The sequence below is a fragment of the Grampus griseus genome, assembly GCF_964374135.1.
Source record: "Grampus griseus genome assembly, chromosome: 7".
Classification (NCBI taxonomy): domain Eukaryota; kingdom Metazoa; phylum Chordata; class Mammalia; order Artiodactyla; family Delphinidae; genus Grampus; species Grampus griseus.
Window position 1 is genome coordinate 35358430 of NC_139001.1, and position 14085 is coordinate 35372514.

Consider the following 14085-nt stretch of genomic DNA (forward strand, 5'->3'; position numbering starts at 1 on the left):
GATGCTATTTTCTGTGGAGCAATTTAAAGGAAAAGAAGAGATGTATTTTTATAGGAAAGGTTCAAAGTTGCCTGTGTAAAAAAACATGGAGGTTAATGAAAACACACACAAACCCAAACTGGCAAAGTGGAGAGAAATCGCTTCCTTCCAAATAACGATCTAAAGTTTTAACAAATCTAGTAACAAACAGCACATCCAAACAGACTTCTGTGGATTAAATTTAATACAACTGTACATTCATGCTGTGGCGGTAACAACTTTCACATTATTTGTTTGTTTGACTACTTTTCTCAGTTGACTCTTTCATGACACAAACACAAAGGCACAATCCAAAGGATACACTAACATTTATAATAGTTTTAAACAAATGTGGAGAAAGAACAAATTTTAAGTATTAAACAAATATTTGAATATGGATCAACTTGAATATATTTTCATTAAAGAAAATATTTTCAGTTCTCAACACTGTCTCATTTTGATGCAATGGCAATTCCAGGTGTCCCAGACAGTTATTCTTAATATCCATTCAACATATAACAATTACAATTAAGCATTTACATGACTGGATAGCTACAAGGACCATATTTTAAATATCTCAGATTTTTAAATGAATCTTTCTGCTAAAAGTCATACGTTTTCCATTTTAGTTAATCCTGTAGAAATAAATGCCTTTCCTTCCCCTCCTCATTAAAGTACTCAGTAACTTAGCTATGTTACATTAGATACACATAAATTTAACCAAGGATTATTAAACGTATTGAAAGAAGCCATCCAATCAATAATGGTGCTTTAAGACAAGGTAATAAGTCAAACGTTAGAATTAGGCTGACTTGTTTCCTTGTTGGGAATTTTGGGTCTCAAAAGAAACAGCAGGTATTTAAAAGAAACCAAAGCAATATAAAACTACTGTACTTCATCCTTAAGGAAAAAAACACTGAAAGATACTATTCTGAAGTTCATACAATTTAAGCATCTGGTAAGTAAAAATCCTTTCTTATAAGTTTCTGAATATTTGGAATATATTCATAGAGTCATTAAAATATAATTCTGAGACGAAACCAAGAAATTAACATTTTAAACTATTGTTTTATATATTTAGACCCTCTGGGTTATTGATATTAAGCTTCAGTCTTTTTTTCTTTTTCAGTCTGAAAGCAGCATGTTACTTCCCTGCTTAATTATTTCATGACCTGCAAAAGCTAATTATTAATAAACAATTTTTAAAAAGACCACTAGCCTTTTATTGTAATCTTTCAATGTTAGTTGATATTCATTAGATCTTGGTTTCTCAAAATGTATTTATCTAGGTCAAGAAAAATGGGCAGAAGGAAACCTCACCCAAATTATGTAGCAGTGTTAAGCAAATTCAGTCTCTGAGCCAAAATTAAATCATTTGTGTCTTCAAACTTTCTCTTTCAACTTTTCATATAGCAATATAGTTTTACATTTTGGCCAAGGAGAGATGCTTTCTTTGGGCAGACAAAATCATGCTTCAGGAGAAATAGTGACTTAGTTCTATAGAATCTGTCTCCTTTTCAATAGGGCACTACCAAATAGAGTATTATATTTTACCTAAGTTGCTCTCTTTCAAAAGATGATAGGATGAAACAATTTAAAATCTGTACTGTATTTTTACCCAGTATACATAATTATGTTCAATTTCAAACAATTTTCCAAAAGAACTGGTTTTTTGCCAAAATGCAAGAAACTCCAAAATGTCTTATCCAAAAGTTGCCAATTAAAAATTAAGCCACAGTGCTTAAGTGTAGGATTTTTAAAAACTAACTTTACACTACTGCACATTCTTAGATATGTGGAAACAAATACATTTTGACTCTTAAGAAAAAACACTTGATGGCACACTGAAGAATGACACCATAAGTTTATAAACATAAGGGGCAGGGTCTAGTTATTGCAAATTGATGGAAAACATCAGTGTGCCTTCACGTTGTTTGAAGAGAAACAGTGTTTCCACTCAAAAGTTTTCAGTGCTAAAATACCTAATTACCCTTAAAGTATCACCAAAATTGGTTTTAAACATTACTCAGAAAATAAACTATTTCCAACAATCACCATCTTAATTGCCTTTTATAAGGACTATATTATAACTTTCATTCTTAAGGGTCTTATATCTCCCTGTAGGATTATCACAAACCACCTTCTGGATTTCAAATAAACTAATTCTAACCCAGTCCCAATTAAAAACTATCCACGTTCACAAGCAAGGAACACTACTGCATGTTACACTCATAGTTTAGGAATGTGTGCTTCCTTCCCCCCACCCCCCACCAAAAAAAAACCTGACAATGCATCTATGAATTACATCTCATTATCTGAATTTATAGCACAAAGTGCTTCTGCTCTTCTGCATTAATAATACTGCAGTCTCAAAATACTTCATGAACCCTGAAGTGATTCTCTATGGAAGGAGCTTCGTTTGCAAAATGAATTTGGCTAGTCACCTGCATACCAAAATCTCCAAGTATCTGAACAAATTTCTTGTGCTCCTTTCCAATCCAAGATCTCATTGGATCATGTACTTGGTAAGGTGTTACATGGGTGTGAACAATAATCCCTGTTTGTGCAAATTCTTTCAAGACTTCTGGATAAGTAATCCAAGTATTGCTTCCCCCAGAATGACCGCCATCCAGCCAGTACATTGTTTTTATGCTTTTGATAAAAGCATCAATGTTCTTGTCTTTCTTGGCTTCTTTCAATTCAAAAAGCAACTGATTCAAAACAACACAACCTTTACTGAATCCAATCAAAGTAAAAGAAGCACCATTTAGTGATGGTGGATAAAAACTCATGGCAGACTCATCAAATTTTTCACAGGTCCTCTCTTTGTCTCCCCGGCAACCATTAGTAGTATGAGAAGAACTGGATCTACAATTAGATGCTTTGGCGTCCTTATTCAAATCTTTCACATTCTTCTTTGGTAGCAAACTCTTCTGACTTAAGTTAAAAGCATTAACTAATAACGTATAAAGATGCTTAAAAGCTCCAAAGTCAGTATTGTGTTCTGGAGCACCAAACATATTGCTTTTCACAAAATTGTCATAGCAGCTGAATTTGTGCAAATGCATTCGGGAACACTTTATCACCCAAATATAACTATTGGGGAACCGGTGGGCTAAAATGGTGGCAACATTTTCTAGACTCCAGTTTTCCCACTGATAATTCTCAGGATGACGAGTCATAATTTCATGGTAATTCTGAAAGGTAAGAAAGATAAAACAAATATTAAATACACAGTTATGTAAAATTATTTCCACAAAATTAGTTTCCCATTTTTATTGGGGAGGAAGTAGGGATGTTATAATGACCTATGGTTAATGTACTAGAAATGAAAACTATAAATCTATTACCTTCTGGCTTTAAGATTTTAAACAAATCACTTCTTCAGTTTAAGCCTCAAATCCATCAAACACAGGGTTATAAGATAAAGCTAAATAGCACAGTAGAAATTTTAATAAGAAAACACTTTAGAATGATTATAGATTTTTAAATGGATTTTATTTAGTATACATATGATCTATTATTCCTAAGACATTAACTGAAAATAAAAATTTGGTTTCTTAGACAGATTTTTTGACCAACACAGAATTCTAAAATATTTTCCTATTAAAGCTGCTATTCTGAACTCCTCCCTCTTTGGATTACTCTAGCAACCTGAATGCTATGTTTAATTTCAATTTTAGTATTACAAAGCTGCAATGAACATTATAGAAAAATCTTCATGTACATCTGTGATTACATCCTTAAAAATAAATTCCCAGATGTGGAAAAACTAGGTCAAAGAATATTCATAATTTAAGGTTGACTATATAGACTACAATACTGTCTTCCAGAGAAGTACGTATAATTTTTCTTTTATCTTTGTTAAATTTCATTGGCACAGGATAACTTATTCTAATTTGAATTTATTAAAAATTTAAATGAAGTTGAAATTTTGTTCATATATTTATTAGCCATCTGGATTTCTACTTGTGCCTGTTCATATCTTTTGCCTTTTTTTATTTGGTTTATTTATAAGTATTCTATATATATTAATAACTTTTTGTTTATGTTCTAAGACGTACATGTAAGTTTTGTTTTCCTTTCAATTTTTATTCATAATATCCTTAAAAAAGGGAAATTCACTCAAATTTATTTCATTTATTCTATAAAATTTATTGGATACGTACTGAACAGTCATGGATCAGAAGAGATGAAACCCCTGCCCACAAAGAGTGCACATTCTAGTACAGAGATACATAATAACTCCATGAGTTAATAGAGCAGCACCCTCCAACAGAAATATAACATGAGCCACATGTACAATTTTCTAGCAGCTACGTTAAAAAAAAAGTAGAAAGTTAACAGGTGAAAAAAAAATTTTTTTTTTTGGCCACGCCCTGCAGCATGCAGGATCTTATTAGTTCTCTGACCAGGGATTGAACCCATGCCCCCTTGTGGAAGCATGGAGTCTTAACCACTGGACCGCCAGGGAAGTCCCAAAATTATTTTTAATAATACATTTTATTAAGCCCAATACATCCAATATATTATCATTTCAACATGTAACCAACATAAAAAATACTGAGATTATTACATTTCTTTTTCTTTCTAAGTTTTTGAAATCTAGTGTATATTTTACACTTACAACACATCTCAATTTGGGTGCTAAATTTTCATCGGAAATACTTGATCTGAATTTAGATTTCATAAGATTTACAGTTGCAAAAGTAGATTCACATACCCAAGTTGCTCAAACACACTTAAAAGTTTTCCAGGAACTGAACTATCAGTTTTTAGATTTAAAGTTAGATACAATTTAAAATTTAGTTCTTTGATCACACTAAATTTCAAGCGGTCAATAGCTACAAGTAGCTAGTGGCTGGACAGCACAAGACGTTATACGTGATAAGGGTGATAAGGAGTGTAAAGTTTTGGAGTGGGTGGAAGATTATTATTTAAACACAGGGTAGTCTCCAATAAGACAATAGCTGAGAAGGGCCTGAAGGAGCTGAGGGATTGAGTCATGATTATTTCAGTCATAAGGAACTGCAAAATGACCTGAAGTGGAGCCATCGTTGGTGTAACCAAGATACACCAGTGAGACCAGTGTACCTCCAGTGAAGTGAAGAAGGAGCAAAAGTGACCACTAAGAGGGTCACAGAGATTGCTGGTGAAGAGGGGAGGTGCTGATCATGCCTCGTAAGATACCCTGAGGACTCTGGCCTTTGCTCTGATAGGGTGTGGAGTAGATGGCTGATATAATCTGTTTGGAAGGATTACTCTGACTTCTGTGTGCAAAGGGGCAACAGTTTGATGCAGGGAGACCAGTAGGAGGCTACTTAAGTATAACCCCAATGAGAGAAGGTGGCTCGAACCACAGTGGCAGTAGAAGCAAAGGTGGTAAGAACTGGTCAGATTCTGTATATATTTTGAAGGTAGAGTCAACAGCATTTGCTAATGGACTGGGTATAGGGTGTGAGAGAAAGGAAATAGAACTGTACTTTTTCCTTATTTCTAACAATCATATAGCAAACATTTTTAAATGCACCTCTCTTTTGACCTAGTAATTCTACTTCTAGGAGTTTATCTCAGGGATATACTTGCACACATGCATAAATAAATCTAAGGACATTTATTCCTGCTTCAGTTCTATGAGCACTCACACGGGTTGTAAAATACGGGTTGTAAAATAAGGGCTAAAAAACTCCCTGAATGCTGAGCTATCATTTGTGTTTAAAAAAAAAAGTTTGCCTCAGCATAGAATGTCTCTGGAAGGACATATAAATCAGTAACAATGGTTAGCCTTAGGGAAGGGAAATCGGAAACTGCCTCCAGTCATCCAAAGAGATGAAAAGGAGACTTATTTTTCAATGTACAACCTTAAATAAAATGAATTTTTAGCAACATACACATTTTTCTATTAAAAAAATTAAGACTAATAAAAGTAATACTACAAAAATTTAGTCTACATGCAAAGGTATAAGGAAGATATAAAAACCACCAATCCATAAAACCACCATTAGAAATAATCACTATTAAAATTTTGGTGTCTAGTATTCCAGTGTTCTGTAGTATACATACACATATACAAGTATGTATGTAAGAGAGCATTCTTTATTTCTTCCCTCAGCAAGATTATACACACAGTTTTCACTTAAAAATGTTACAGGCATGATTCCTTATCAATAAGTATAGATTTGTATAATTTTTAGACTTCCCATCAAAAAGATTGATACCAATTGATACTTCCACTGGAAGTATACATGAGTGCTTATTTTCTCACATCCTTACCCACACTGGCTATTAGCATTAATTTTTAAAATATCTTTGCTACTAAGATAAAATGATATCTTACTTTTAATTTGCATATTTTTATTCCTAATCAGGTTGAACATTTTTCTATGTTTATTGGCAATTTTCATTTGTTAATTCTCTATTCATATCCTTTGATAACTTTCCCAAAAGGATGCTCAAGTCCTTCTTAACAGTTTTTACCTCATTAATATTAAGTTTGTCATATATGTTAAAAAAAACCTATTCCCAGAAGGCCATCATTTAATTTTTTTATGGATTCTGCTACTGCCTTCTGCACATCCAGATTTATGAGATATAAAATTATCATAGGAGCTTGGATCTGAAAGGGCTCATCTAAATCCTTTTTTTTTTTTTTTTGATAAATATCTCTTTTTTTATTTCAGTGAGAAAACAAATTTGGGCCCTTTCCCTTGTCCCTACCTATAAGAAATCTACACTCTTTTTCTGCACAGAACCCTTTCGTCCAAAAAATGAAAGAATTTGCAATTCAGGCACCAATGTAAAGAATAGAGGGATGAACATGAAAGGAACTACCCCCACATGCAGAGGTGGGCATGCGTGCACACACATGAGCATCATCAGAAAGGGAAGGAACAAATTTCCAACACAAATTGAAAGGTGGAAATATTCTTGCCTATTGAACTTTGACTTCCATTTCTTCATATATTCATCAGTGGGCATTTGTGGGTCACTAAGCACAGTTCACAGTCCCTCAAGAACACAGTCCAGTGGGAGAGACAGAGATAAATAATTACAAGGCAATATGATTACTGCTGTAAAGCAGGGATATGTGAAGAACTGTGAGGGGACATAGAGAAAGGGAGACTCGAGCTATGTTTTGGGACATCAGGGAAGGCTCCACAAATACATGAGCTCAGTTTTGTAGTATTAGTAGAAATTCCAGAATTATGCAGTAGAATTCCTATTATGTCTGAAGTAGGAATATTAGTCAGGTCTTCATAAAGACACCCAAATATTAGTTGGGAAGAACAGCGCCAACACTGAATTATTCTATGGATTCCTAAATAGCTAGTTATAAGTGCCAAATACACAAGAAAGCACAAACATCTAAATCGTTTTTATAGCTAAGGAAACTGAGCTCCTACAAACTATACAGTTATTTATATTATATAGTTATTTAATGAGCTAAAATGAATAAGATTTTATGACTCCATTTAGTCTCTACCACATAGGAGGTGGTAAACCTAAAAACTTGGTGTTTTCTTTGATTAACCAGAGGTTACATGATCAGAGTAGGAAAATGCTCATACTAAGTAACTGTGTGTATGTATTAAAATGTAAAAGTAAGACTGTTACTCTTGTGTCTAATAAGTCCAAATCTAAGAACAATGGATAAGTACTCCCATATTCTAGAAAGAGACACCAGACATCCCCATAGGACTTGCTAACAGGTAGTCAAAACCAGTTCTGCAACCCAGGCTACTATACAAGGCCAATCTACAGAAGAGGTGGAAGAACGTGGGAAGAAAGGGTTTTCTTTTGAGAGAGTTTTCATCCCAGTTGGGAATGCAATGCACTTACTCTCCCTGTAAGGGTTAAAGGGTAGGAGGCATGCTTCCTCATCCCCAGTGAGGCAGGCGGCAAGAGAATCTCCTGGAGAGATTAAGGGGTAGTTACTCCACAGGTAGATGCTTGCTGACCTGCAAAAACATAAAGGCCCATCCCACACTGCTACTGAAGTACTGGTACAAAGGATTTTTAGGAAAACTTGACATGTGTCTCCATGATAAAGACTTAAGTTAGGTGGACTATTGTTATAGCAGAGTGAGGAGAGCTATATAGGGTACGAGCTGTACTTCCATAAAAAATGCGTCAAGGGGGCATCTTCGCTGAGCATAAAGTGGACATCTCACGTAAGCAAGCTAAAAGGACCGTAACAGGAACAGCCTAAGAAGGCTGCTCGTCATAGCACACGAAGCCCCAGGGTATATGGTCAGATGTGAAATAGTAGAGTGAGTGTGTGTGTGTGTGTGTGTGTGTGCGCGCGCCCATGGTTCTTGGCACAGAGCTCCTAAAACCCTTGGCATTTCATGGGTGACAGGGGTTGGTCACCAGAAAGACCAAGACATGATGAGAAGTTTGGAACTTTCAACCCCACTCCCCATTCTCCAGAGAGGGACTGGAAATAAAGTTAAAGACTGATCATACCTATGCAATGAAGCCTCCATAAAAATCCCCAAAGTACAAGCTTGGATAGCTTCCAGGTTGGTGAACACAGGAGGTGCTAGGAAAGAGGTGCACTCAGAGAGAGCATGGAAGCTCTGCACCTCTTCCCACATACCTTGCCCTGTGCATCTCTTCCATCTGGATGTTCACCTGTATCCTTTATCATATCCTTTCATAACAAATGGGTAAACACTATGTAAACTGTTTTCCAAAGTTCTGTGAGCCATTCTAGCATACTAACTGAACCCAAGGAGGGGGATCGTGCAAACTCCAATCTATAGCTGTTCAGTCAGCAGTACAGGTGATAAACTGGGACTTGGCGACTGGCGTCTGAAGTGGGGAGGGGAAAAGACTTGTGGGACTGAGCCCTTAACATGTGGAATCTGACACTAACTCCAGGTAGATAGCATCAGAATTGAATTGAATTATAGGACACCCAGCTGGTGTTGCAGAGAATTGCTTGGTGTGGGGGGAAATACCCACACATCTGTTGTCAGAAATATTCTGAGTGTGGTAATAGTGTGAATAGCAAAGGAGAATCACATAGGAGAAGTGAGTCTTTTCCTACTCACCAGGACATACACTTAGGGCATGGTCATCTATATATCCTAGTGTTTAGGAAAGCAAAAGTTTTTAAAAGCTAAACTTGGAAATGACCCAAATGTTCATGAACTGCTGAATGGGTAAGCAAATTGTATGTCCATACACAGAAAACTACTTGGCATTAAAAAGAAATAAACTTCATGACAGAAAAAACAGGAAGAATGCATTTCAAAAGCATTAGGCTAAGTGAAAGAAGCCAGACACAAGACTACATACTACATGACTCCTAACTAATGAAAATCTAGAAAAGGCAAAACTATACTGAAAAGAAAGCAGATTAGTGGTTGCCTGTGGCTGAGAAAAGAGATTGACTAAAAGTAGGGCACAGGGGTACTTTTTAGGGTGATCAAGATGTTGTATTACATGATTATTGTGATGGTTACATAATTGTATTCGTTGAAATTCATCAAATTGTAAACTGACACTTAGAAATAGGGCTTCCCTGGTGGTGCAGTGGTTGAGAGTCCGCCTGCTGATGCAGGGGACATGGGTTCGTGCCCCAGTCCGGGAAGATCCCACAAGCCACGGAGCGGCTAGGCCCGGGAGCCATGGCTGCTGGGCCTGCGCGTCCAGAGCCTGTGCTCCGCAACGGGAGAAGCCAGAACAGTGAGAGTCCCACGTACCGCAAAAAAAAAAAAATAAAATAAAAAAAAAGAAAAAAAAGAAATACCTACAATCCTGTATCCTGAGGATCTAAAAAGCAAGAAACTCAAGAAAATTGGACAGTACCTACTTAAAAAAATTCTGATCCCCCTCCAAAATCACTACTGATAAGAAAAACATCAGGAGGTACCTAAAGAAAAGTGAATTACTACGGCCTCAGCTTTCCTATAATTCAAAGGATAAAAGGGCAAGCATAGAATAAAAAAGGACATACAATAAAAGATGACTGCAAGAAGGAAATCAAAAAAGTAATGGTAATTAGCATTTAAAATTACACTGTCAACCAGATCCAATTAACATCAAATAATGAATCTGTGTTAACATGAGGCAAAACTTCTAATGGTATCCTACAAAGTTCTGTTTGGCCCTATTCTGTTCAATATTTATCCAAATTAAAAATAAAGATATAGAAAGAATGCTTATTTAATCTATATATGATATAAATGAAAATAAAGGTTCTAAAAGGATCAATACACTAAAAGATGAGCTGTATCTCACAGGGTAAATTTCATAAGAATAGACATTAGGCTCAAAAGAATCAAGTGCAAAGAGAAGGAAATCTGAGCCTAAAAGCCCTTCATATAATAATAGCCAAGTAGCACTTAATACATTGTTCAAAAGAACTTACGTTTATTCATTCAATAAGCTATCTACTGAACACCTACTTCATGCCACTCACTAAGCATCGCAGATATAACAGTGAAGAAAACAGACGTGAAGCGTGCATCATACTAGTGGAAGACAGACAAAATCCAAAATGAATAACTAATATAGTAAATGAAATGGACAGAAATGAATTATCCTAATTATTTATTAGGAGAAAAGTTGACAGGGATCCTGTGCACATGTATGATTATTAAATAGGATGGTCATCAAAGGCCTCACTGTGAAGGCAACTTTTGAGCAGAGACTTGAAATAGGTGAACTAATGAATCCTTACAGACATCTGCAGGAAAATTGTTCCAGGCAGTACGTGCAAACTTGAGGTCAAGTGTGTCTACCATGAGCAATATGAAGAAGGCTGGTGTGGCTGGAACCTTCTGTGGAGAGTAAAACAGATAAAGGAAACACTCAAAAAAGCAGCAGGGTGGGAATTCCCTGGCAGTCCAATGGTGAGGACTCCGGGCTTCCACTGCAGGGGGCACAGGCTCAGTCCCTGGTCAGGGAACAAAGATCCTGCGTGCCAAGCAGTGTGGCCAAAAAAGAGAAAAAAAGAAAAGAAAAGCTACAGGGTGGGAAAGGTAAATAGAGTGAAGGGCCTTGCATGCCATCAAGAGGACTCTGGCTTTTACTATGAGTGGCATGGGAAGCTGCTGGTGTTTCGAGCAGAGGTGTGGTATGATTTGACTTAGGTTTTTAAATGATTATTCTGATCACTTCTAGATACATTTAGGAGGTAAAGCCACTTTATTTGCTGATGTATTAAGAGAGGACAAAAGGATAATTTCAAGATTTCTAACTTGAACAACTAAATAGGAAGTGTTTCCATTAACTGAGAGACAAGATGATGACTACAGGAAGAGCAAGTTTAGGGACAAAGATCCAGAGACTTTAGGTTTGAGATATCTATTAAATGTCCGAAAGGAAATACGTGCATGTAACGGCAAGTTTAAAGTTCCAGGAATAGGCTAGAACACAAATGTTGAAGGTCGTCAGAGTATAGGTAGCATGTAAAGCCACAAGACTGAAAGAGATCACAAAGGGAGTAAAGGTAGTCAGAGGAAAAGTCCAAGAACTGAGCGCTACAGAACTCCCCAATAATTAAAAAGTTCATCAGAAAGATAAGGGAGGGTAACTCATTGGGTATTCACATATTTAATCCTCATTGATATCCTATACATCATCATTCCCATTTTGTAGCTGAGCTGGCTGCAACACAGAGAGATTTAACAATTGGCCAGATATTTCATAGCTAAAAAGTGCAGAATCAGGGTTTAAAACTAGGCGATCTGGCCTCAGAGGCTTTGATGCATTATTATTCTCTATTTCTTCTCTAAAAGCCCTGGGTTTTTAGAGGACTTCATACTCTGCATAAATCAACAGTATATCACTGTCCAAAAAGCTAATGGAATCTCAGGCTACTTAAAGAAATGGATGATGTCAAAATGAAAGGAGGTATCAGTCTAACTATATTTAGCACTTTATAGATTTCACCTGAAGATCTGTGCTATATTCTGACTTGCACACTTTAAAAATATTTAGTAGGTGTTCAATGACAGTTAGTTATCATTATCATTATCATCATTATTATGGATGCACACAGTAGCTGGTCCACAAAACCCTGGAAGTCACTGTCAGCAATGCCATGCTGATTTCCCAAACCGAGCAAAAGGGCATCAACTGAGTACAGTAAATTCCTCCTCTTAAATCGAAATACTAGTTTTGATTAGCAGTCAACTAGACCAGTCAATTACTTGGAGGGCAAGAGAAAAAACTACATTTACCTTCATCATGATCTGACTCAGGGCACAACGTTTGTAAACATATTTTTTTAAAGCATTAATTTCAAAAACAATAATTGTTTAATAAACTAATTATTTCACGGTTTAAGAAACACATTCAGCCATATTTTAGCTTCACCTGTCTATACCAGCACTACCCAAGAGAACTCTGTGATGAAGGGAATGTTCCGTGGAAATGCTCTGTAACTGCACTGTCCAGTACAGCACACACAAACCTTAGGGGCCGCTGAGCATTTGAAATGCAGCTAGTGCGACGGAGAAACTGGATTTTTAATTCTATTTAGTTTTAATTAAATAGCCCCATATAACTAATGGCTACCCTATTAGACAAAGCAGTTCTAGATTAAGATCTAGATTAAGGCCCAGCTTTCCAGGACAACATAGCCATGTATATTTGCCTGCAGCCGCAAGATTAATAATAAAGATAAAACCACACACAAAAAAGTACAGAATTTAGGTGAGCATCAAAATATTGACATGCTTAGCGATTCCTGTCCCTTTTCTTCCACCCATTCTCCCCTTCTTAGGGTTACTGAGAGCGTCACACCCTAGTACCAGTATTTTGTCTGTTTACTTTTTAATAACTGCCAGCACGCTAATTTAAAAGCCCTCTCTCCGCCTCCTGCCCCCTCCCCCACAGATCCTCTGAGAAACCAAGTTATAGAATAAATACACATTTTCTCGTTTCTAGGTCTTCAATTCCACCCCCTCGAAACCTGGACTGACGGCTGGCTCTTTCGATGTCGTAGCCCTCCAAGGACACCTCCTGTCTAGGGCTCTATGAGGAGGGGGTCAGGGCGTGGAAGGGGCGGTTCTGGATTTCGTGGAGCCACCCCGTTTAGCGCCATGTGTGAGTGTGTTCAGGCGAGGCAAGGAACCGGGCCCCAGCTACGAGGGAGGAATCTAGAGAATTCGCATATGTACAAGAAGAAGGAGCAGGTGCCCAGGCAGGCCGCAGGTTACCTGCACATCCCCGGGGAAATAGAGTACGTGATGCTGGGGCGGTGGTTGCGGCTCCTCCTTCGCCAGGTCCCCAGGGAGGTCCCGCCGTTCCAGTCCCTCCCCAGCGGCCGCCACCGCCGCCGCCGCCAGCAGGACCAACTCGTTGCCTCGCTGCGGGTCGGCTCCCGGCACCGCGGACAGCTGCACGCACTGCTGCCTGCACCGCTCGGCTGACGGGGAGCCGAGAGCGCCGCTGCGGCGGCTGCTGCCGCCCAGGTTCATGGTTCCGGCCTGAGAGCTGAACGCTGCGACTCCGATTCCGAGCTGCGGTAGCAGGAGAAGCAGCGGCGGCGACCGCAGGAGCCCGAACCCCCACATGGGTCGCCGCCGCCAGAGCGGGTCCTAGGGTGTGGGAGGGCCTGAGGGAGGACGTTGGGCCGGGTGCCCAACGGTCTGCGGGAGCGACCCGGGCGAGAGCCGACCCCGAGGGCAACGACGGCGTCAGAGGCCGACGTCCGCGCGCAGCGTGCGTAAGGGAAGGAGGGGTGTGCGCGAAATCCGACTCCGGTTCCCGGAGGGGGCGATGAGAAGGGGGCGTGGCCTGAGGCAGGACGTTTGTGATTGGTGGGTTCTGCCGCGGCCGGGAAGTTCGAACGGAAGTCTGGGAAAGAGTCTGAAGAGAGCAAAGGAAGCGGGAATGAACTGAGAACCCCGAGCAAGACGGGCGGCAGTTGTGATACAGGCGCAGCAGGTGCTGCCCGAAGGTCGCTTCTAGTACGGGGTAGAGCGTTTTGAGTATACCATGCTCCCCTTTCGGTAAGCTCAACTTTCAGGTGAGGTTTTTCTAGTCCTTCGAGCCTTAAAAGAGATACAACCCCAAAGATTAGAGTAATTCTGTCCTGTTACAGAAATC

At 38.5% G+C, this 14085-nt stretch overlaps 1 protein-coding gene across 1 annotated transcript; it reads right to left on the reverse strand.

Moving 5' to 3' along the window:
* Positions 1-252: 252 nt before the first annotated feature.
* On the reverse strand, positions 253-13608 carry LOC309824882 (mitochondrial protein C2orf69). Its single transcript, XM_082658156.1, has 2 exons — positions 13194-13608; positions 253-3215 (listed from the first exon to the last, which is right to left on the reverse strand). The coding sequence occupies exons 1-2, from the start codon at positions 13548-13550 to the stop codon at positions 2388-2390; spliced, it is 1185 nt and encodes a 394-aa protein (XP_082514282.1). The 5' UTR covers positions 13551-13608; the 3' UTR covers positions 253-2387.
* Between the last annotated feature and the right edge of the window lie 477 nt (positions 13609-14085).